The sequence below is a fragment of the Pseudorca crassidens genome, chromosome 17 (assembly GCF_039906515.1).
Source record: "Pseudorca crassidens isolate mPseCra1 chromosome 17, mPseCra1.hap1, whole genome shotgun sequence".
In the NCBI taxonomy this organism is placed as follows: domain Eukaryota; kingdom Metazoa; phylum Chordata; class Mammalia; order Artiodactyla; family Delphinidae; genus Pseudorca; species Pseudorca crassidens.
The window spans coordinates 43134074-43155899 of record NC_090312.1 but is presented as its reverse complement, the minus strand read 5'-3'; the positions used below and the strand labels follow the sequence as shown (position 1 = coordinate 43155899).

Here is a 21826-nt window from a genome sequence, read left to right as displayed (position 1 = left end):
CCTTTCTGCCCATTTTCCCATGTTTCATGAAATTCTATCAATAGCTAGAAAGAAAAAGTATAACTGGTAGTTTTTCCTCCTTACTATACTCAGGGATATAACTGTCCTCTCTGATAATCTTAAGGCTTCATGGTTCTTGGGTCAAAAATTCCAAGTCTGGAATACTGCCTTAGCAATGCCACTGATTCTCCATCACTGTTTTTGACAGAAGAGTTAACAGGGCCATTCCCACCTTAAATAGATATATAGTATATGTTCTGTCAAGAAGTAAAAGGTCAAACCATAAAGGATTAAACCAAAGTATCACAAAACTTGAGTGATTTTTCACTCATTGTTCCAAGTAGTAAATAATAGCCATTTACTAATTAAAGCTACTTCTTAAAATGTTTTCTATCACTAAGTGAAATTAAATTTTGAGACTGCAAAATACTAACAGACTCAATGTTGAGCTCTGTCTTTTCAAATGAGAGTGTAATAGATTCTTTTATCAGAGGATATGGATAAACCAAAATAATGTATCATTCTTCAGTGACAGACATATCAACATATTTTCAGGGCTTACTTATGAGCTAAGGGGAATATAACTCCTATAAAATGCTATTATTAAGAAATTGTTAGTTCAGAGATGACATCACATTCAGAGATTTTGGCATCAGGGATTTAATAACTATATTCAAATATTCAAAAAATATTTTAAATTATTTTGAATTTTTTCCATATTCCTCAGTTACCACAGTGGAATAGACTTGAATTAAGCCTAAACCTACAGATTTAGGTGTAATAAGGCTGTAAATGTTTGGATTTCATTAGTTATTAAATAGTGTGCCAGTCTCTTAAAGATTTAGAATGTTCATTTGTAGAACTATTTAAAAATAGGAGTAATACCCAATTTACTTGAGCGATTTAAGCTTAACCCTTTACTTTCTAGCTAGTCAACTATCTTAGGAAGACTGACAAGAGAAGTACCAGCCCTAGTCAAAAGCCATTCTACCTCTAAGGTATTCCTATCTGGAGATTCTTGGTGTGGAATCCAAAGTTGCACCTTGGCATAATGCTGTTTATTAGTCAGTTGCCAGTCCAGTATACCAGAGCACTTTGTGACCTATATGAAGTGACAGTAAAGGTCATTGTCAGTTATAGTTATAAGTCATTTATCCCAGAGCCCAATCTTTGTATTTAGCCCTACATATGTGCTTGGCAGCTCAGAAGGGTTACTTTCAACTACAGATCTATTTCCACTGAGTAGCAATCAGAAGCCTGTTAGTTCTCCCTTAAATATTTTTCTAATCCTTAAGAATGGAGATGGAGAGGGGGAAAAAAAAATCACAGGACACTAAGGGATATCTGTATGGCTACTTTGCAAGGTGCAGGACCACTCCTATCTGGGTGGTTAACACAGGAGAACAGAAATGAAGGAAAATGAGTATTTGAATATTGCCTTCTAGCCTAACCCATCTCATCTATATTGCCCCTGAAAGGACAATGCTTGAGTATTTTCTGTCCTATTCTTATTCTGCCCACTTCTCTTTACATTAATGCTCTGATTTTTTATTTTGATAAGGGATAAGATAACAAAAGGATAGATCCTATTTTATTGAAAACTTGTCTGGCTTGTATACTTTCCCTACCCACCGATTATCTCACCTCTGCTTAGATCAACATGCACATCTTTATTCATTTCTCTTTGCTCATGACCTTCCCTACTGTAAGTTGTCATCATCATGCTCATAGAGTTTACCTGTAGTTTATTTTTAAAGGAAATGATTGATTCCAGCGAGAACAGCACAGTACAATGAGTAAGAGCTATAACTTTGAAGAGTCAGATCTAAGTCTTAACATTATAGCTGTGAGCAACACTGGACAAGTCATATATTTGTAAACTGGAAAGCTCTATGCAAATGTACGGTGCTATTATCAGTAGTAGGAATATCATTATTACCAAGTAATCCCTTTGTGGTTAGAGAATACAAGTATCATATAAATATGATGGGATAGAATTCTTGCCTAAAAAACATTCTTTTAAACATCAGTTGGAGTTGCTAACAAAAAACAGCTTCAGTACTAAACTGCTTTAGCTAATACTTATAGGCACTGAGCAACAGAGTACATAATGACATACATTTTAGTCAAATCTTTTTTAAAATCATAAATATCTAATAGAAGAACTGACTAAAAAAGGGAAGTAAATAATAAGATAGGAAATATTTTGTGTAATTTGAAAGTTTTGCTGCAGAAGGGCTTTGCAACTATTTTTATTCCAGTTATCTTTTGTACTTCATCTGCCCTGTGGAAAAACAGACACCTCTGTATCTCATAAAGTGCCAAGACTATATAGTAAGGAATAAATTTACTAAATTCATGAAGCAGTTTATATGATTGTTTAAATTCAAATCCTTGTGTTTTTAGACTATATTTTCAGAATTTATCACTATCGAAATGTTATTTCATGGCAAAGCTTTAGAGGTCTACACTGCTGCCTACCAAAATATACAAAAGATTGATGAAGAAGAAGATTTAGAGGTAAGACTACGTCCATCTAAGCTCAGTTCTTCTATTGATATGGAAATGTTTAAAAGAAAGCATTAGTTTGGGTAAAAATATCTTAAATTAGAACACTACATGGTTTAGATGTTATTGTATGCAGTTCCAAATAGCTGAACCTGTATGACTTTCTATTTATTTCTATTTATTTTTTAACTGTTCAAATTAACCATGGTAGAGTTCCAAGGATTAACATCTAGTAAAACATAGAAATAAAGCCATTACATGAAATAATGTATCATTTTGACTAGTGATATGTCACTTACATGTGCTAAAAATAGCATTTATTGATTTGAGCTAACATTTGAGTGTTTATGCCACAACACCCAAAGCTTTACAGGCATTTTCTCACTCACTCCTTTGATGTAGGTACTGTTATCATTCTCGTTTTACAACTAAAGAAACAGGTGTAGAGGTTTTAAGTAACTTAACTTGCCCTTGGCCACTTAGCTAGTAAATAGCAGAATCTGGCTTCTAACTAGTTTTGTGGGACTTAATCAGTAAGCTATGAAATAAATGTAGGTTTGCTTTGTACTGATAGTTAAATGCAAATAAATCTTACTGGCCAGCTAACATTAGAGCAATTAAATATCAAAGCCTGGTTTCAACCAGCTCACCTGTAGAGTTAATGTCCTACAATCTTACCTTCCAAAAGGGGAAAAAAAGGCAAAGTATTTTTGCTGAAATAGATAAAATATTCGAGATATACTCTGTCTACAGTAGAAGTGAAAAAGGCCACGTACTCTCAAGATAAAACCAGAATTTTGTATTAATAAGTGATAGAATTTGAGAGTGTCTGTCATTTCATAATTTTGAAGATTCCATTTTTTTTTTAACTGAAGTATCTATAAAGAGATCCCCTGGGCCTTCACTTTCCACTACTCTGCTGGTTCCAAGAAACTTGAATTCAGTAAAACCAGATTATAGCTTGGCCAAAATGAAGAAAAGTACGTGTTTTAGTATGTGTATATACATTTTCCAGTGCCAAAATCTGCTCTCAGTTTTACCTCAGTTAAGCATACATGATCATATTTCTATAACTGTTTGTTAATAGATGGCTTCTTAAGTGTCTATTCCCTCCAAATACTAAAGCTAAGGTTTCTAAATTTTTACTCCTTTTTATATCCTATTTTTTAAAAAAATAGATCAAGCTTTTATCTGTAATTTGTAAAAGTAGCAAATGTTTATATAGTGATTACTTTGAACCAGCTACTGATCTATGCATTTTCATTGTATTATTTTAACGCTACCATCAACTTTAATAAAAGTATTATCTTTACTTCTGTGGATGAGAAAACTGAGGCATGGTGAGGTTAAGGAACCTCCCAGAGGATCCCATAGCTAGTAAGTAACAAAGCTGGGAACCAAACCCAGAAGTTTGACTATAGACATTGTGTTTTTATCCTGTCTATACTGCCAGAAGCGTGGTTCTTGATGAGTGACATGAACCATTTCCTACAAGAAACAACACTATATTGAGTGGCAGGTTCAAAATTGATCCCTCGCTTTTCCTACAAGACTTAAGTTTCCTTTACAAGTATTTTCATTCTCCTTTTTCTAATACGCTTGACCCAATACACTTGTCACTAAAGTCACTAAAAGTTCCTTCAAGCCCTTTGGACCCCAAGATTTTCCTTCTCATTCCAGAGGTCCTAGATATCTTTTTTGTCACACCACTTCCTTTACCACTTCTCTTACCACTGTTCTTCATCAGCTAGCTAGCTAGGTTGTAGGATTCATTAAAAAAAATTCAAGATCTCAGGGCTGTGTGGTAGATGTGTTTTTGAGTATGAACTTCCCCATTTTTTCTATTGGGGCAGTATTGAGCAAGTTAACTTTTTCATGCTTCAGCTTCCTCATCTGTAAAATGGAGATACTTATAGTGCTTACCTCATAAAAAGTACATTCATCAACTGTTTATTGAGCACCTGTTATATGCCAGACACCATTCTAAGTGCCAAGGATTTAGCATTATAAGAATTGGTCCAAGTTGTCAAAAAAGCAGAAACTTAAAAGGAGTTCAGACATTTAAAAAATATACTGTGTGACTATTTACGTTTTATAATGTGAAGAAGAAAAAAATATACAAAGAAAAAATAAAGAAAAAATATAGTGTGCTGCAAGTGTATGTGATGGAGGATTCTAAATAGTCTAGAGAAAGAATGATTTCTTAATCAGAAGTTTGAGGGATAAGTAGGATACGTGGCAACAGCTTTCAGGCAGAGAGCTCAGATAGGTATACAAAGGTCCTGAGATGTCATGAACTATAGGCCTAAGCTATCACTACAATGCCATACAGAAACTGTGGAAAGGAGAAGAGAGCAGTCTGGGGAAAGTTGTGTGGGACAAGTCGAAGTAAAATTACATCAAACAGCTACCAAGATGAGGAAGGACCCTTTAAATACAAGTTTCTTGGAAACAAGTAGAGAAAATATGCAGAGAGGAACAGAGAAATAATTTGCTGTTCTTCTTAGATAGCAGTCCTGACTTACTCAGGCAGCAGCTAATTATTTGAATCTAGTTATCAGAAACCATCTTACCTGATTTGTTCTTCACATAAAAAGTATTGTCAGGCCCATATTCCCCTTCAAAAGATCACCTCTGTACATTCAGTTCAGAGCATATTTCAGATCTTGAGACTCACTCCTAGAAGAGATCTTGGACCATATTGGAAAATGCATTATTGCCAATAAATTAATATTCCTGTAAATCTGTTGTTTTGCAGTAGGAGACTAATATTCAACTGGTTTAGACTTTTACCCCAAAGGTTGTAAATTATCTTCCACTTCCCACTTTTATCTTTGCTAGAAAAGCTTAAAAAGGAATGTCATTCTAACAAAAATATATTTCTTCCAAATACCAGTGGATTGAGTCGTCCAGTTTTGATATCATACCAGGATGCCAGGTTCCATGTCTGGCACCAAAATATAATTGGGTCCTCAGTAAACTGTTCAATAACCTAATTATTAGCATGCCTGAATTGCCGTTAAACCAAGTCATACCACTTGCATCTTGCGTTAAGTTTCATCCCTTGATTCCTTTTGTGTCCTGCACTTCTTTAAGGTTTAAAGAAATGTGTAGAGACATCCCCTAGTTTGGGTCGTTTTTTCTCAAAACACCCAGATTAAGTTCATGTTAACATCATTCATTTACCAGGCTACTGTCTTAAGCTGGAAGGAACTGCAAAGATAAAACAAGGCTTCTTGCTCTAGAGGAACTTAAAACTAGTTGTAGAAACAGACATGTAATTACAAAACAGTGAGATAAAAGCTGTACTGAGGGTATAAACAATAGGAGCTACTGACTAGAGAACAGGGGAGAGCAGAAAAAAGATGGCATTTGACTTGGCTCCTGAAGGATGAGTAAGTGCGCTGAAATTCCAGGCTGAGGAACCAGCACTGCAAAGTCACAGTAGTATTACATGTTCTGCATATAGGTATATATGCTAAAAGTGAAGTATAATGGGTAGGTGTGGGTGATTGTAAGCCTTGAATGTCACCTAAGGCATTTAGACTCTCAATAGTCAGGAGCCAAAGTTTTCTAGTCAGAGAAAGTTGTCAAAAAAGGTAACGTGGGCTAAGGGAAACCCTTTAAAAATATTTCAGGTATGTGCAGTAGAAAAAGGGATGTGAAGAAATAGAGCAGCTAGCACATGCAGAGTTTCGTGATGGCATGCATGGATAAGAAGTTTCAGGACAAGGTCAGCTGAAGACAAAAAGACAACTTTGGTAACTGACAGCAAGACCAATTTCAGTGGAAGGGGAAAGCCTAACTGTAGTTTGTTGACAAATGAAGTAGAATGTTTGAGAAGATTTTTAAAAAGTAAAGTTATACCTTGAAGTAATTTTTTTTTTTAACGGATCTCGTTTGTGGGGGAGGAAAACTGGAGAAAGAGAGCTTTTGTTTGTTGAAGTTTCGCTAAAGGGAAAATGCACCTTGGAGAGAATCAGAATGACATTTGCTTTAAAAAAGGAAAAGGGGGCTTCCCTGGTGGCGCAGTGGTTGAGAGTTCACCTGCCAATGCAGGGGACGCGGGTCCATGCCCTGGTCCGGGAAGATCCCACATGCTGCGGAGCGGCTGGGCCCGTGAGCAATGGCCGCTGAGCCTGCGCATCCAGAGCCTGTGCTCCGCAACGGGAGAGGCCACAACAGTGAGAGGCCCGTGTACCACAAAAAAAAAAAAAAAGGAAAAGGATAGGGTGAAGAGTTGAGGGAAAAAAGAGGGAATATGAAGAAATTCCCATCTGACAGACTTGCCTTCTTTGTTACAGAAATGGTGGAAAAGCTACAGGTAGGGAAGCTTAAGACCACAGTAAGATTTGGAAATACTGCCAAGCAATGGCATTCCAGATCCTAGTGAGATTGGAATCCATAAATTAGAGTGGCTCCATTTACTCTTCTGTGATGTACTATGAAAGCCATCAGTGAATTTAAACTGATAAAGAGTTGAGGATAAGCAGAACAGAAAGAATCAAAGTTGTGACTTAGTCTTCCCACTGGCTTGCATACTCTTTGAATGTAGGAACTTTCCATGTTTCACCAGCAAAAGCTCTTAAGTGATTGTTTCAGGGCCCGTCATCATCTTAGGTGGTTCAATAGAATTTTTTAGCTTACATCTTTCCAACTTAAAATATTTATTTTATTTTTTTGATTTTTGTTTTAAATTTACAATAAATAAACTTTGTCCCCAGTGTGGGGAGGGGAGTTGCTTAAAAAAATTCTAAGCTAAGGGGGAACTTAACATGATAAACTAAAGGGAACTTAACATGATTTTCTAGATTTCCATTGTTTAGTATCACTTTATAATGTTTTATCATTGCAACAGGTTTTCCGAAATTCTCTGTATCCACCAGATTATTCATCCCGTTTAGATATCGTAAGAGCAAATTCAAAGTCACCTCTTCAGAGATCACTGTCAGCTAAGTGCGTATCTGGAACAGGACAGGTGAGCTAGAAACCATAATTTAAAGGAATGTGAGCTACTGCCTTTGGAATTGTTCAGTACTAAAAATGTTTCCCTTAAGTCACAGGACTTCGAATAACTTACCCTCTCTTACCCTCTTATGTAAAATAACATAAGACTGCACTAGGTTCGGCTCTTAATTCTTTTATCGTCTGTAAGATATTACTCTCTGAAGCAGAACACTTGGGAGCAGAGGTGGAAGGGACAGGAAAATGCTGATCTACATTTGTTCTCTGGTATAGCAGGAAGAGCACAGATTCTGAAATCAAACTATTTAGGATTTAAATCCCACTATCACAGCTTACTGGAAATGATACCTAAAAAGGGCTTTTGTTGAACATTATCATAGATCCAGAAGCACGTATCTTTAGGGTAAAGAATCAATTTTCTTTTCTTCTATATCCAGAAAGCCTGAAGTACCTGGTATCTAGAACAGGGAGGGGTCAACCACCTTTTTCTCTAAAGGGCCACACAGAAAATAGCAGGTTTTGTGGGCCATATGGTCTCTGCCCCAACCAAGAGCAGCCATAAACAATACATGAACAAATCAGTAGTTGTAATAAAACTTTATTTACAGAAACGCCACAAACTGGGCTATAGCTTGCCAACTCCTGATTTAGAAAGCTATGGCCTTTTTCATATCTAGCCTTCAGAATTCAAAATTTAGCAAAATATTTTCAAAATATAACTTTCAGGTAAGTGTGACCCAGTACCTTCTGTTTACATTTGATTCTCCTCTAAGCATTTATTTACTGCTTTTTATTTATGCATCTCTCCCCTTAATCAAATTATATTTTTATTATTCCAGTACTAAGTGCCTTGCACATAAATTCCATAAATCTAGTATTATAGTACTAGTATTATAGTACTATAGTATTATAGTATGCAGAGTTTTGACCTTTTAGAGCTAATAATATCACCTAAGTTAGCCAAGATCTGTGTAGCACTTTAGAATACATAATCCCAGGGTTTCCCAACCTCAGCACTATTAACTTTGAGCCAGATAATTTGGAGGGGGGGGAGGGAGGCAGGGGTACTGTCCTGTGCATTGTACAGATGTTGAGCAGCATCCCTAGCCTCTACCCACAAGATGCCAGTAACACACACCCCAGTTTTGACAATCAACAGTGTCTCCAGACATTGCCAGATGTCCCCTGGGTATAATCACCCTCAGAAAAGTTTGAAGCAGGATGATCCAAGTGGCAACAGTCAGGACTTAAAGCCAAGTAGTGAATTCAGATTCTCAACTCGTTACATTTAAATCACACTATTTTTAAAGTTTAATATTTCAGTTGCCTAGTTGAAATATCCTTGTGTTTTTGCCATCCCTTTAATGAGTTTCATTCAGATACCTGTTTTTGTGACCTAAGAACTGTTTAACTTAAAATATTTTTTGACATTTATAATATACAGAGACTATACTTTTCTCTGAAAGTCGGTTATTGAAGTACTGGTACCCAACTGGAATCAAATGGCTAATTTCACATTTTTCTTCAAAAAATAATATGAATGAAAAAATTTTGCGTCTGTTTTCAAACCTTAAGATACAATAATTCATAGGGAATTTTCATTACTAAAAATTACTACTTATGGACATTTTTCTGAAATATTTGTTCTACGTGTACTTCTCTATCAGGGCGTATTAAAAAGATACCAAGGGCTTCCCTGGTGGCGCAGTGGTTGAGAGTCCGCCTGCCGATGCAGGGGACACAGGTATGTGCCCCGGTCCGGGAAGATCCCACATGCCGCGGAACGGCCGGGCCCGTGAGCCATGGCCGCTGAGCCTGCGCGTCCGGAGCCTGTGCTCCGCATCCGCAACGGGAGAGGCCTCAACAGTGAGAGGCCCGCGTACCGCAAAAAAAAAAAAAAAAAAAAGATACCAAGCATGTAAAAATATTTTTTAGTTAGTATTATTTAAAATGTTTTAACTTTTAACAGGTATCCACCTGTCGACTAAGAAAGGATCAACAAATAGAAGATGATGAAGAGGATGAAGACTTAGATGTTACAGAAGAAGAAAATTAAATTTCTTAAGTAAACTTTGCATTTCCATTTTCATCTTAAATGACTTGGAATCCAGAATGACTAAAACTGTAAAACTTTATACTGGCTTGAAATGAAATGAAATCCTACTGGAAATGGAGAAATTATTAAAGGAAATTTATGCTGACCAAAAATAAAGTTTTAAAAAATATTACACACCAGTCATTTCAACATTCTGTCTAGCAGCATGTGATCTTTTTGTATAAGTTCCATTTTTTAAAAAAGATTATGTATTTCAGAAGTATTTCATATTAATGCATTATACCTAGTTGAGGTTACACTAGTTAAATAGATAACAACAACAACAAAAAAATCTAACAATTCCACTTGCTTCCTTTAGGTTAAGACACCATGCTTTCAAAACCAGAAAAGGGTCCTAGATAGTCATTCTGATGAAATACAAATTCTGTTCCATAAAGCTTTAATCAAAAAGCCAAGTTTTCTTTTTTTACTTTTTTTTCACTTCTACTACAACCTGAAGTTTCATCATTCAATATATAAATTTACTTTTCAACGAGAGTATTATAGTCACTCTTAACAATAATAGGACACTAGGATATTGGTGTTTTACAACTATACATAAAGCATAAATTTTAGCTTTAGAAAGCTACATTCAGCTTGATTCTGGTTTTAAAACGAAGCCACTGTCATACTAAAGTGCTATATATGGCACTACATCTTTTGCAAAGCTATGATTTGGTGGAATGTTGCCCTAAAAAACATCATGGAAAACCATAAATCAGTAAAAATTCTGTAAAACTTTTACCAAATTACCATCTAATCAATAAAAGAATGTACAGTCACTCTTGTTCCTGAAAATATAAAACAATTTAATCAGAGCCTTTCAGTATGTCTGATGCTTTTCTTCTTTGGATGGGGAATTGTACTTGTTATTTCATAGATCCCAGTCAGGCATATAAAAATTAGGAAATGATCATTTGGGATTACCACAAAAGGATAACAGAAAAATAAAACTTTCCAGAAAGCTTTTTTGACTTTGTTATTCATGGTTCTGTTCTTAACAAAGCACTGCTTCATGAAAATAGCCCTAAGTGATAAATTTACTTAGTTTTTAAGTAAAATATTCAAAACATTTTAAAATCCTAAATAATTTGATATTCTTAAAAAACTGAGGATATCATTGCATTTTTATTTTCTCAGTATTTAATCTTGGTATTTGTAGCTGGGAGAAAAAAAACACAGTTCTAGTATTGCTCTTGCTGCTTATGATAGCAATTCACTTCTCTTGAGCATCAGTTGCCCTATTTATAAAGTTAAAATAGTGCCTGATATATAAAGCAATCAGCAAATAATTCTGATATAAAATGTATGCTTTGGCTACTTCAAAAAAAATATTCTAAGGACAAAAGGAATATACAAAATACTTTCGATGTAAAATTAAATTTTAGATCAGACATAGGTTGGCAAACTCCTTAAAGGGTTACACAGTAAATATTTTTACAATTTGTGAGCTGAGAGACAAAATCAAGGCTATTACATAGGTACTTACGTAACCCTATTTAAAAATGTAAAAGCCTCTTTTAGCTTCCTTATAAAAAGACAGGCTATAGGCTTCCATTTCTTATCTCCAAAATAGGTTTATTAGGGTTATTGGAACTAAATGATATAGTTAATTCACATGTAATTAAAGATCATAAATACACAGTATCTATTACAGCTCAGTAAATATTAGCTTACATTTAATACAAAGATGGAGGTGATAGGGTCACTGCTTAATAGGTGATATATGGACCAAGAGCCATGCTCTTGACAGTATTTTCAGTAAGTGGTAAGTGTGTGCTCCTAACACAATGATTCTTACCTATCTCTTGGGATTAAGTTTACTTTCTAGGCATGATCTATATTTTTCAGAATACCTCGAGTCAAAAATGTTTGGCTTTAAGATAATTAAAATGCCACTGGGTATTAAACTAGAGAACCAGTATGCCACTGTACCTGATACATCTAGGAGAGGAAACAAAACTGGCTATGAGGTAATTACTGGAGCTGGGTGATGGGTGTATGAGGATTTAGTACACTATTCTCTTACCTGTTTGAAATTGGTGGTGTGCTGGTAGTTGGCTCTCTGGGATGGAAAATGCCCTGATCTTCTGCATTTACCAGTTTCCATGGTGTGAATACTCCTACCACGGCCAATTTAAGTTATCAACATGTCACTGAAGGCAGAGTTGGGAACAGATATGCAAAAATGGCTTCCAAGAAGTAGAAGCCAGCTTTCTGTAATAAACTTTTTAAAGTTAAAAAATATATTAAACCGAAGATTACGGAGTAAATTAACTATTCATATCAATCCATTAATTTTACAATCGAAATACAAAGCCTGTGTTTACTATTGTGATAGCCTCTTATCTACCACGACCATCCCAGCCTAGATTGAGAAGCAGTTCAATATTAAGTGATACTGCACTTTAAGCTTCATCTTAGCTTTTACTGATACATATTTAAGAAGCATTTTTAAGTCTTCCCATATCTCCTCCAATAAATTATCTAAATAATCTCTGAGCAGTTAAAAATATCATTTCTTCTTATTGTCATTTTCCTAGCTGCTTGTAAGCTTACTAGTTTCAAGAGCCATACTGATGTGCTTTTTTGAACCAAATTTACCAATTTATTCATTCCACTAGCAAGAACGACACTCAACATAATTAAAAACACAGAGGGCTTCCCTGGTGGTGCAGTGGTTGGGAGTCCGCCTGCCGATGCAGGGGACAGGGGTTCGCGCCCCGGTCCGGGAGGATCCCACATGCCGCGGAGCGGCTGGGCCCGTGAGCCATGGCCGCTGAGCCTGAGCGTCCGGAGCCTGTGCTCCGCAACGGAAGAGGCCACAACAGTGAGAGGCCCGCGTACTGCAAAAAAAAAAAAAAAAAAAACGCAGAAACTTCGGTTGGTTTTTCTTAGACTTCTTTAAATCACTAAAGATTAATCCAAAATACTTATAGCACTAACTGGCTAAATACTGACAAAGTATTCTACTTCTGCCATACCCTATTATTAAATGACTAAACTACTGATATAAATTCAAACTTTATTCTTATTTGCTCACTGTGGGAAATATCTAAATCACAGAATTGAGGAAAATTAACCTTGTTTTATGTAAACTATAAAAGGCCAACCAAAGTCAAATCATGTTTCATAAGATGAACAATTTTAAATTAGAAGCCAATACATAATGTTTGTCTCCCAGAGAAACCCTGGAAGTTTTAGTTACTTTGTCTTTTATTAACAATGTTTGGGCATACTAATTTTATCTTTTCTTAATGCTATTTTTAAAGCAAAAATGGAGGTAAGAAAATATCCTTTACTCTTGAAAATATTTTTAGCATGGTCTTACTAAAATTAAAAACAGCATTTAACAAAGTTAGCAGGCAAAAGTATTAAGAGCATGAACTGGAGTGTGTAGTCTGTCTGGGTTGAAACTGGCTCCATGATTTACTAGCTATGACTTTAGGCAAGTAACTTAAACTCTCTGAATTTCATTATCTCATTTGTGAAATAGCGCTAAATACTCTTAAGCTTCTTAGGGAATAATTAAGATTGACATTATGCATGTAAAGTACTTATACTGCCTAGCACACAGTAAGTGCCCAATGTAAGCATTAACATTATGATGGTATAGAAAATCAAATCCAGTATTTGCAAAATGTCTAAATGTCAAATATCAAAGAAGTCAAAATTCAATCTCACAAAAGTCTTGTTATATTTAGTCACTGAGTCTTTGGATAAAAAGTTTTGAAATTAAGAGATGAGAACCTAATTTGAAAAATACAATTTATATGAATCATCAGTAAATTCTTCCTAGAAACACAAACTATGTCCATTTATCAGATTCTTACCAGCATAAGCCTGAAAGTCCCCTTGTACCTATAATTACTTTTTTATTTTTTTGTCTTTAAGTATTTTGAGTAAATCTTATCAGTTTGGTTGATGAGATGTTGGAAGAAACCACAGAACTATACACAGCACTAATACACTATTATTACAGAATGTTTGGTCTCTCCTGTCATAAATATTACCTTATACAGCTGTTGGAAACCTTCACAAAAGAAGCTATAATATTTTTTTCTCTTTGTACAAATACAATTAGTTGGTTTATTCAGTTGCAATTTTTTTATTTTTATAAAATTTTGAAAGTTATGATCATCGAAGTTTTAAGAATTTCCTAAGCTTTTTACATAAGTAAATTTCAAGTTCACAGTCTGTCAATTTTGAACTATTTATGATTAAGGGGAGGCTTAACAGTAATATCTCAGACAAGGAAGAGGGCATTAATTCTGCAGGCAGTTAGCAATGAAAATGCTAACCCTGAACAGTCAGTCACTGACCATTTCCTTATACAGTTTGAGTAACAAGATGTAGACTACAGAATGGAAACAAAAGTGAATATAAAACTTATCTTCCCCAAATACAGTTCTACTATACAAGTCTTGACGTTTACCCATGACATCAACAAAAATTAATGCACTCAGGGAATTAGTTCTCTCCCCCACTGGTCAAAAAAAGGCATATATATTTTTAAGTTAGAAAAAGTGAACGGCAATTTGCAAGCAAAAGAAAACCAAATTCACATTCTATTTACATTTGTTCTATTCACAGGTCAAAATTAAAATGTTTCTTTTCATTAGTTAAAAGTAAACACTTAAAAAAATGCATTTTACTGCATCAATACTGTGGGGAGGTAATTCTGAATTTAGAAATGCTCTCTAGAGCAAAATTAACTTAACTTTGCGGGGGCCAACTGGCCTATCATTCAGATCTTTAATAGCAGCCATAGCTTCATTGTAGTTTATCATGGCAACAATGGCTTCCCCTGTAGGTAATCCTTGCTCGTTATACTGTATTGAAACTGAATCAGGTATGATTCTGTAACCATGGAAAAAGTCTAGAATTTCATTAACATTAGCTTTAAATGGAAGATTCATTATCTTAATGGGTGTTACTCTACCTGAATTACAATTTAATTTTGGATCAGGCATAAATCTCCCCTCAGGAAAACTTCCCATATTACGCTTTCCAAAATCAAACTTGCCACCTTCTGGGCGACCAAAATTCACAAAAGGGCGATGACTTCTAAAATCATCAGGGGGGCTCCTAAACTCCTCACCAGGAAGTCTAAAACTGTCAGTAAGTCTAGGGTCCTCCTCTGGAGCTTCCCTGAGGTCTTCCTCCGGGAGCCGCCTGAAGTCCTCATCGGAAGGGCTTCTAAAATCTTCCTCCTGGGGATTCCTGAAGTCCTCATCAGGAGGGTGCCTAAAGTCTTCATCTGGAGGACCCCTGAAATCTTCATCCAGTGAGTGCCTAAAATCTTCCTCTCGGGGGCGCCTGAAATGCTCCTGGGATGGCCGCCTGAAATGTTCCTGAGGCGGCCGTCTGAAATGCTCCTGGGGTGGCCGTCTGAAATGCTCTGGGGGCGGCCGCCGGAAATGCTCCTGAGGTGGCCGACGGAAGTGCTCCGGGGGCGGCCTCCGGAAATGCTCCGGGGGTGGCCGCCGGAAGTGTTCCGCAGGTGGCCGCCTGAAGTCCTTCTCAGGAGAACGCCGGAAATCCTCCTCAGGAGACCGCCTGAAGTCCTCCTCGTGGGGCCGCCTGAAGTCCTCCTCGGGAGGTCGCCGGAAGTCTTCCTCTGGAAGTCGCCTGAAATCCTCCTCAGGGGGCCGCCTGAAGTCTTCCTCAGGTGGCCGCCTCCATTCCCCCGGGGGAAGCCGTCTGAAGTCCTCCTCAGGAGGCCGTCTCCAATCCTCCTCAGGTGGCCTCCTGAAGTCTCCCTGGGGGGGCCGCCTCCAGTCCTCCTCAGGGGGTCTCCTGAAGTCTTCCTTGGGAGGCCGCCTGAAATCCTCCTCAGGTGGCCGCCTCCAGTCCTCCTCCCGAGAGTGCCTGAAATCCTCCTCCGGAGAGTGTCTGAAGTCCTCTTCCCAAGAGCGCCTGAAGTCCTCCTCAGGAGGCCGCCTGAAGTGTTCCTCCCGAAGGTGCCTGAAGTCTTCAGGGGAGTGCCTGAAATCCTCTGGGGAATGCCTAAAGTCTTCTGGAGGGCGCCTTTCAGGAGGTCGGAAATCCCCCTGGGGATGCTTGAAATTGTCCAGTTGCCTCAAGTCCTCCTGTTGATGCCTGAAGTTTTCAGAAGGGCCAACCGAGTATAATGGTAGATCATTTGAGTCAAATGAATGGGAATGATCATCTCTGTCACATGACTGTGAATGGTCATGCATTCTCTCACTGGACATTGAAGAAAAATTTACACCAAACTCCCGCATTTGTACCTCAGATATGAGCCTTAACAATACCTCTGTCCCCAAGAATCTTCGTCGGTTTAAACGTTCAGCTTTCATGGCCTGTTCTTCTGATCTGAATTTCACCAATGCTTCTCCTAGACCAACTCCTTTGTCATCATAAAGCAAGTAAATGTCATCCTCAGCAAGAGAAAAGTCTGCAAAGAACTTCTGCACTTCAACTTTTGTAACATCAAATGGAAAATTTCTTATATATATGCACAGTTTCTGGCCAGAATAGCCTTCTTGAGAGTATTTTTGTGAAACGTGTCCAAGCCTCTCTTTCTCTGTTGACGCTGGTCTTTTCTTTTCATAACAGTCAATGAACTTCAGCATCTGTTTTCTAGAAACTGGATCAATATGAACTGGACGATACTGTAAAACAGTCTTATGTAAACCCAGAGCAGTGTTATAGTCTTTCAGAGTCTTGAACATCACAAAGGCATATCTTGTTCTTCTTTCATCCTTATATAAAAACCTAATCTGTTCATTAGTCAGATCAGTATCTCTAAAGAAATTTCTTAAATCTCTTTTGTTAATACTTAGGGACAGATTTTTTAAGTGAACATAAAATCCAAGAGGAGAACGAGAACGTGTTCTTCTGGGAGATTTTGAATGAGATCGTTTCCAAAAATGTCTATCATTAATTCCTCTTGGTGGAGAATGTTCTTCAGTCCTCATAGAAATGTCACCCTCCTTAACTGCATTACCTCCAAACTCAATCCACTGTTGTTCCGAGCCTTGCATTACTTCAATAAATCTTGAACCCATAAAACTTCTATGACATTTAAGACCTCCTGAAGCATCGATACATGAAGCAAATTTTACTATGGCATCACCATTATTTCGGCCATCGTGATGCTTTAAGAAAATTACTCCATCCACACACAAACCAGAGAAAAAGACACGTACATCATCTTCGTTTACTAAGTAAGGCAAGCCTCGTAGAAACAAGTAAGGATTCTCTGCCTTCAACGGCCGTGTCTTTCTTGGCCTTAAATCACCTTGTCCTGTACCATTAGTATGAAACCCAGCATCTTGATTAATCGGAGAGCCATATCCAGAATTACTTGCTTCTTCTTTAATAGCCTCAACAAAATTAGATAAGCTGCCAACCCCTGGTGCCCCAGATCCTGGTCTCTCTCTTCCCATGCGATCAGTTCTTTTCATTTCTATAGTCTTCTGCATTTCTGCCTTACTACTAAGAAAAAGCTCTACAGATGAATCCTTGATAAACCCTCCTGAACGACTTATGGCACGTCTTGCATCTTCATCTGTTGCAAAGATAATAAAAGCCTCCCCAACTTCCCCTCCAATTATATGCACTCCTCCATCAGGAATAGTCAATCCCGTGAAGAAGTGACGAATATCCACAGGCCCCGCAATAAAAGGAAGCCCCAGTAAACGGATGACTACAGCCATGCTGAGCTCAAACCACAGCAATAATGACCTGCAGACAGAAAGGTACACATAATAGCAAGTCTTATTTTTGAAGTACCTAATCCCAAACTAAGCTTAATAGTTACTTGGTTCCTACCTTCTTCAGCATTTATAAATGAAAATAAGACATGAGTTCACAAAGATATTGACTGTATCTAATTCTTAAAAAGAAAAAAAGGAATAAACTTTCTCCCAACTAAACATACAAATAAATAAACCAGCTACTTTGAAGAAACATTTCCTATCACCTATCCTATACAGTATGAGCATCAAAAATATCACATCTTCTTTGTAAGTCTGCCAAGTGCTACTTCACAACAAGACCAAACTATTTTCAGACATATCTTCTACTGAAACATGGGAGAGAGAGCTTTGGTGATTAAAGAATTTTACCAACCACAACGAATTTTACATACTTAGAAAAGGCATCTATGGTCAGTATATAATCGCTGCTCATGATAATAAACTGCTTACCACTAGTGCACCACTGACCAGACATAAAGTACAGAAGCCATATGTACCTAGATGTACTATTCTACTTTGCATTTTTTTTTGTCAAGCTTCTGTGAAACGCCTTAAGCTCTGGATATCTTACCTTTTTTTTATTTCTTGGAGACCTGTTAATTCTGTAAAAGCAATTTAACTGTGGAAAGAAAATGAAATATAATTAATCCTTGGACCCTGCAATTGATCTTAAACAACGCCAGATTAGGATATTTACTTCAGAATTACCTAATAAAAATGAAGCAATATAAGAAGCACAACTAAGGGCATTACGAAATGGTTATCTTTGTTCCAAGGGGAAATTAATCATCCTTCAGCAAAAAGAAGGTACAGATTCCAAGTAGACATCGGCAAATTATTTAGAAGCAAAAAACCTGAAAATTTTAACAATCGGTCCTTGATTGGAAGTGACATGAGGAAAAAGGTGATGGACATGTTATATATTTTGATTGGAGTGTTGGTTATATGGTTGTATAAATTTATCAAGCCTTAATGAATTCTATCCTTAAGGTCTGTGCATTTCACTGTATATGAATTTTATATCCACTTTAAAAAAAAAAACTGTTCTACAAGTAAAATGACAATTTAACACCCCAAATTCCCAAAACACCTTCTATTCATTTCCACCCATGAAAAGACCAACATCTAATTCATTATGTCCAACTCTCCTGCAAATCTCCTCCCTTTCAAAACATAAGACCAAATCAAATTAATAAATGATACAGTGAACACTAATGTTTCAAATTCAAAAACCAATTTTTAAAGCAATAAATCCAAGACCAATGGCTACCATTTGGACACAATTTTACATTCTACATATACACCTCACATTTCTAAACATGGAACCAAATTTCCTGATTCCACTATAAATAAGACAAATAATAAAATATCCCTAAAATCTAAAATCTCAATTACTACTACTCTTATACTCAACTATTGCTACTCCTTATCTTAAACTCCTAAAAAACTAGTAAAATTCATCTTAAGCCAGAAAGAAAACATTCAGATAAACACAGAATCTTATGATGCTAATGTTTATTCCATTTCAAACAACTATCCTGCATTCTACCGAGGAAACCGAAATGAAAATGTAGAAAGGTAAAAATATAGTAAGAATATATTAGTTTGGGGCTTCCCTGGCGGCGCAGTGGTTGAGAGTCCGCCTGCCCATGCAGGGCACACGGGTTCGTGCCCCGGTCCGGGAGGATCCCACACGCCACGGAGCGGCTGGACCCGTGAGCCATGGCCGCTGAGCCTGCGCGTCCGGAGCCTGTGCTCCGCAACGGGAGAGGCCACAAGAGTGAGAGGACCCCGTACCGCAAAAAAAAAAGAATATATTAGTTTGGAATGTTTGGGGATATCAGTATTAACAACTGAAAAATCTGAATTTAATATTCCTTAAGGAAATTACATCTAATACTTTCAGATGTACCCAAACAAAGTAGTCTTAACCAAGTAAGTTTTTAAGACCGGCTAAATTAATGATTATAAGTTTATGTTTTTAGTGTGCAAATAAAGGTTGTTTTAATTCAGTACTTACACCTAAGTACCACTCATCCACAAAAGTGGTGTCTGAAAACATGTTCTTTGAGGTCTGCAAGGCTTATTTTCCTTTGAAAAATGTCCATAGATTACTTTTTAAACTACAAGCTAAACTAACAAGGATAGCAAGAAATTAACTGGCACATTTTACACATCTAAATTATCAGTGCCAAACTGATATTAAAAATATTAATGAGTTTTACTATAAAATATTTGCATGGTATGTGGGGGAGGGGCAGAGGACATATGGGAAATCTTTCTACCTTCCACTAAATATTACTGTGAAACTAAAAAACCGTTCTAAAAACTAGTCTATTAGAAAATATCTGCACTGTCTCCCCAACCCCACCCCCACCCACCCCCCGCCAAAAGTCGTGTATAAGCTTAGTTTCTTCAACAAACCAACATCCACACGAACATTTTAACAAAAACTACAAATGGCTTCTGGAATAGTTGTCCACATTACTGTTCCAAGACTTCTTCCTATGCAAAATGACTTAGCTCCTTTTTCGCTTTTAAAATATTTTAGAAAGCAGTGTAATAAACATCATTTTGTCCCTCCTAAACTTTCTTAAAAATTCAAAAAGGAACAGAAATATATCTACAGAAAAAGCTGAGAACATTTCACGGAGTAATTAATGCCAAATACAAAAAATGCCTTATAGGGGCTTCCCTGGTGGCGCAGTGGTTGAGAGTCTGCCTGCCGATGCAGGGGACGCGGGTTCGTGCCCCGGTCCGGAAGGATCCCACATGCCTCGGAGCGGCTGGGCCCGTGAGCCATGGCCGCTGAGCCTGCGCGTCCGGAGCCTGTGCTCTGCAACGGGAGAGGCCACAACAATGAGAGGCCCGCGTACCGCAAAAAACAACAACAACAAAAAAAGGCTTATAATTTATCCTCCCTAATTTGTAAACAATATTCTAAGTAGTTCCACGAGTACAAATTCGTGAATTGCAATTCAAGTAGAATATATAAAATGTTTCTTCTAATTTGCCACAAATATAACTACTGCTTAAACTTTTCTGCCCTTGAGATAGAAAGGTAATGTACCATTTATCCCTCTAAAAAACACACCTAGGAGACCACCTATAAGAAACCAGCTCTGAAAACGAGCATCTTTCCTGTGGTTCCCATGTTATTTCCTTAAGCAAATTCCCCAGAAATTCTATTCTTAGAACATTACACAAAAAAGTAAAACACAAAAATACCCTAAAATACTCTACACTTAAAATTTTTCTACTTACGAATGCAACAAAAGTATTTTTGTGGCTGTGTTGGTTTAAAGACAGTGATCTGTTAGAACTTCTAACCTATGAAAAGAAGGAAGTGGGTCCTTAAGAGCTCATTTAAGGGCAAGTCGCTGAAATTAACAAGCTCATTTTAAATAATTTTGCTAATTTTATCCAACGATTCATCCCACTTAATCATCATTATCACCAAAAAAAACCCCACGGAATGTGCATCTTTTCATCAAGATTGAAAGGGAAAAGGGAGGAAGGCTAAATTTAAATGGTATTATTTCAGATCCATTTATTTTAACTAGAGAATAGCAAGTCATTTTCCAGACATGGTGAGGGGGAGAACACTGCCACTATTTCTTAAAACCTAAAGTTAGGATGAAGCACATTTGAAGCACAAACGCAAGAGTTTCCCCTGCAGAAAATAATCTACCCCAGTCCACAATGATTCTTTATGACGATCTGCCTTTTATCCTTTTATAATGTAGATGGTTAAAATAAAAAACTAAAGGCATGACGACACAGAGCCAAGTCCCCAGTAGGAACCGTAAATGAAGATGAATCCACACGGCCCAGGAATTCCCATAACATCCATCATCCTCAAACGGATCATCCGAAGGCATTGCTTCTATAGCCCAAAGCCTTTGTCCATACTCCCAGGGGTCAGAGCTTCCTTCTTTCGCACCAGGCCAAAGTTGCTACGTGGGATCCGATGCTGTAGCCAGACCTTCAGCCAAAAATCAGCCTTCATATTAACCTGGACCGCCCAACCTCCGTGCCTTTCCGTTACACCGTCCCAAGGGCAAACACATTCCGCCCTAACTCGCCAAAGCGTGAACTGTCCCCAAATCTAACTGAAACACTTTAGCTCCCCTCAAGCCTAATGAGCCAGGCCTTCAGCGCTTTTCTGCCACCGCTGACTACGATGACATAGCAAAGAAAAAAAATACCTATGCAATCCTTCGAGATCTTCACTCTCAAGCAGACTGGCAAGTGCACACACACCACCACATGGACGGGGGAGTCGGTATTTAGCAAGGAAAGAGGGTGCCCTAACGACAGAAGCTACGCTAGTTCCTTGCGCGGCCCCGCCTTTCCCTGTGCTTCCGTCCCGGCCGCCAACCCCTCCCAGCCCCCGGCGCCCCAGGGGTAACTGCTTCGCACTTGGCAATAAACACACACCGCTGCTGCCGAGTCGGAACCACAAGGCTGGGGGCGGGGTGCACTCCTCGTCGCAGCAGCTTCCCCAAAAGAGGCAGACCCCTGAGTGAGC

General features: G+C 37.6%; 2 protein-coding genes across 6 annotated transcripts in view; one reads left to right on the top strand and one right to left on the bottom strand.

The window, feature by feature from the left end:
* Nucleotides 1–10386, top strand: part of CIBAR1 (CBY1 interacting BAR domain containing 1) — a 25294-nt gene extending 14908 nt beyond the window's left edge. For 3 of the 4 annotated variants that reach the window (XM_067711784.1, XM_067711785.1, XM_067711782.1), the window contains 3 exons: nucleotides 2407–2520; nucleotides 7367–7486; nucleotides 9443–10386. In XM_067711784.1, coding sequence (XP_067567885.1) covers nucleotides 2407–2520; nucleotides 7367–7486; nucleotides 9443–9529 — 321 coding nt within the window. In that variant the 3' untranslated portion in view covers nucleotides 9530–10386. Of the gene's footprint in view, nucleotides 1–2406; nucleotides 2521–7366; nucleotides 7487–9140; nucleotides 9218–9442 lie in introns of all 4 variants that reach the window. The other variant, XM_067711783.1, reaches the window with a different exon arrangement.
* RBM12B (RNA binding motif protein 12B) lies at nucleotides 8056–21826 on the bottom strand. Of its 2 annotated transcripts, none has more exons than XM_067711775.1 (3): nucleotides 21736–21826; nucleotides 17867–17914; nucleotides 8056–17281 (listed from the first exon to the last, which is right to left on the bottom strand). In XM_067711775.1, the coding sequence occupies exon 3, from the start codon at nucleotides 17251–17253 to the stop codon at nucleotides 14269–14271; it is 2985 nt and encodes a 994-aa protein (XP_067567876.1). In that variant the 5' UTR covers nucleotides 17254–17281; nucleotides 17867–17914; nucleotides 21736–21826; the 3' UTR covers nucleotides 8056–14268. The 2 variants fall into 2 exon arrangements, with proteins under 2 accessions (XP_067567876.1, XP_067567877.1); XM_067711776.1 differs by lacking the exon at nucleotides 21736–21826 and adding an exon at nucleotides 21504–21714.

What these genes read in the sequence shown, in the direction of transcription:
- RBM12B (XM_067711775.1), bottom strand. Translation starts at nt 17,253, where the DNA reads ATGGCTGTAGTCATCCGTTTACTGGGGCTTCCTTTTATTGCGGGGCCT.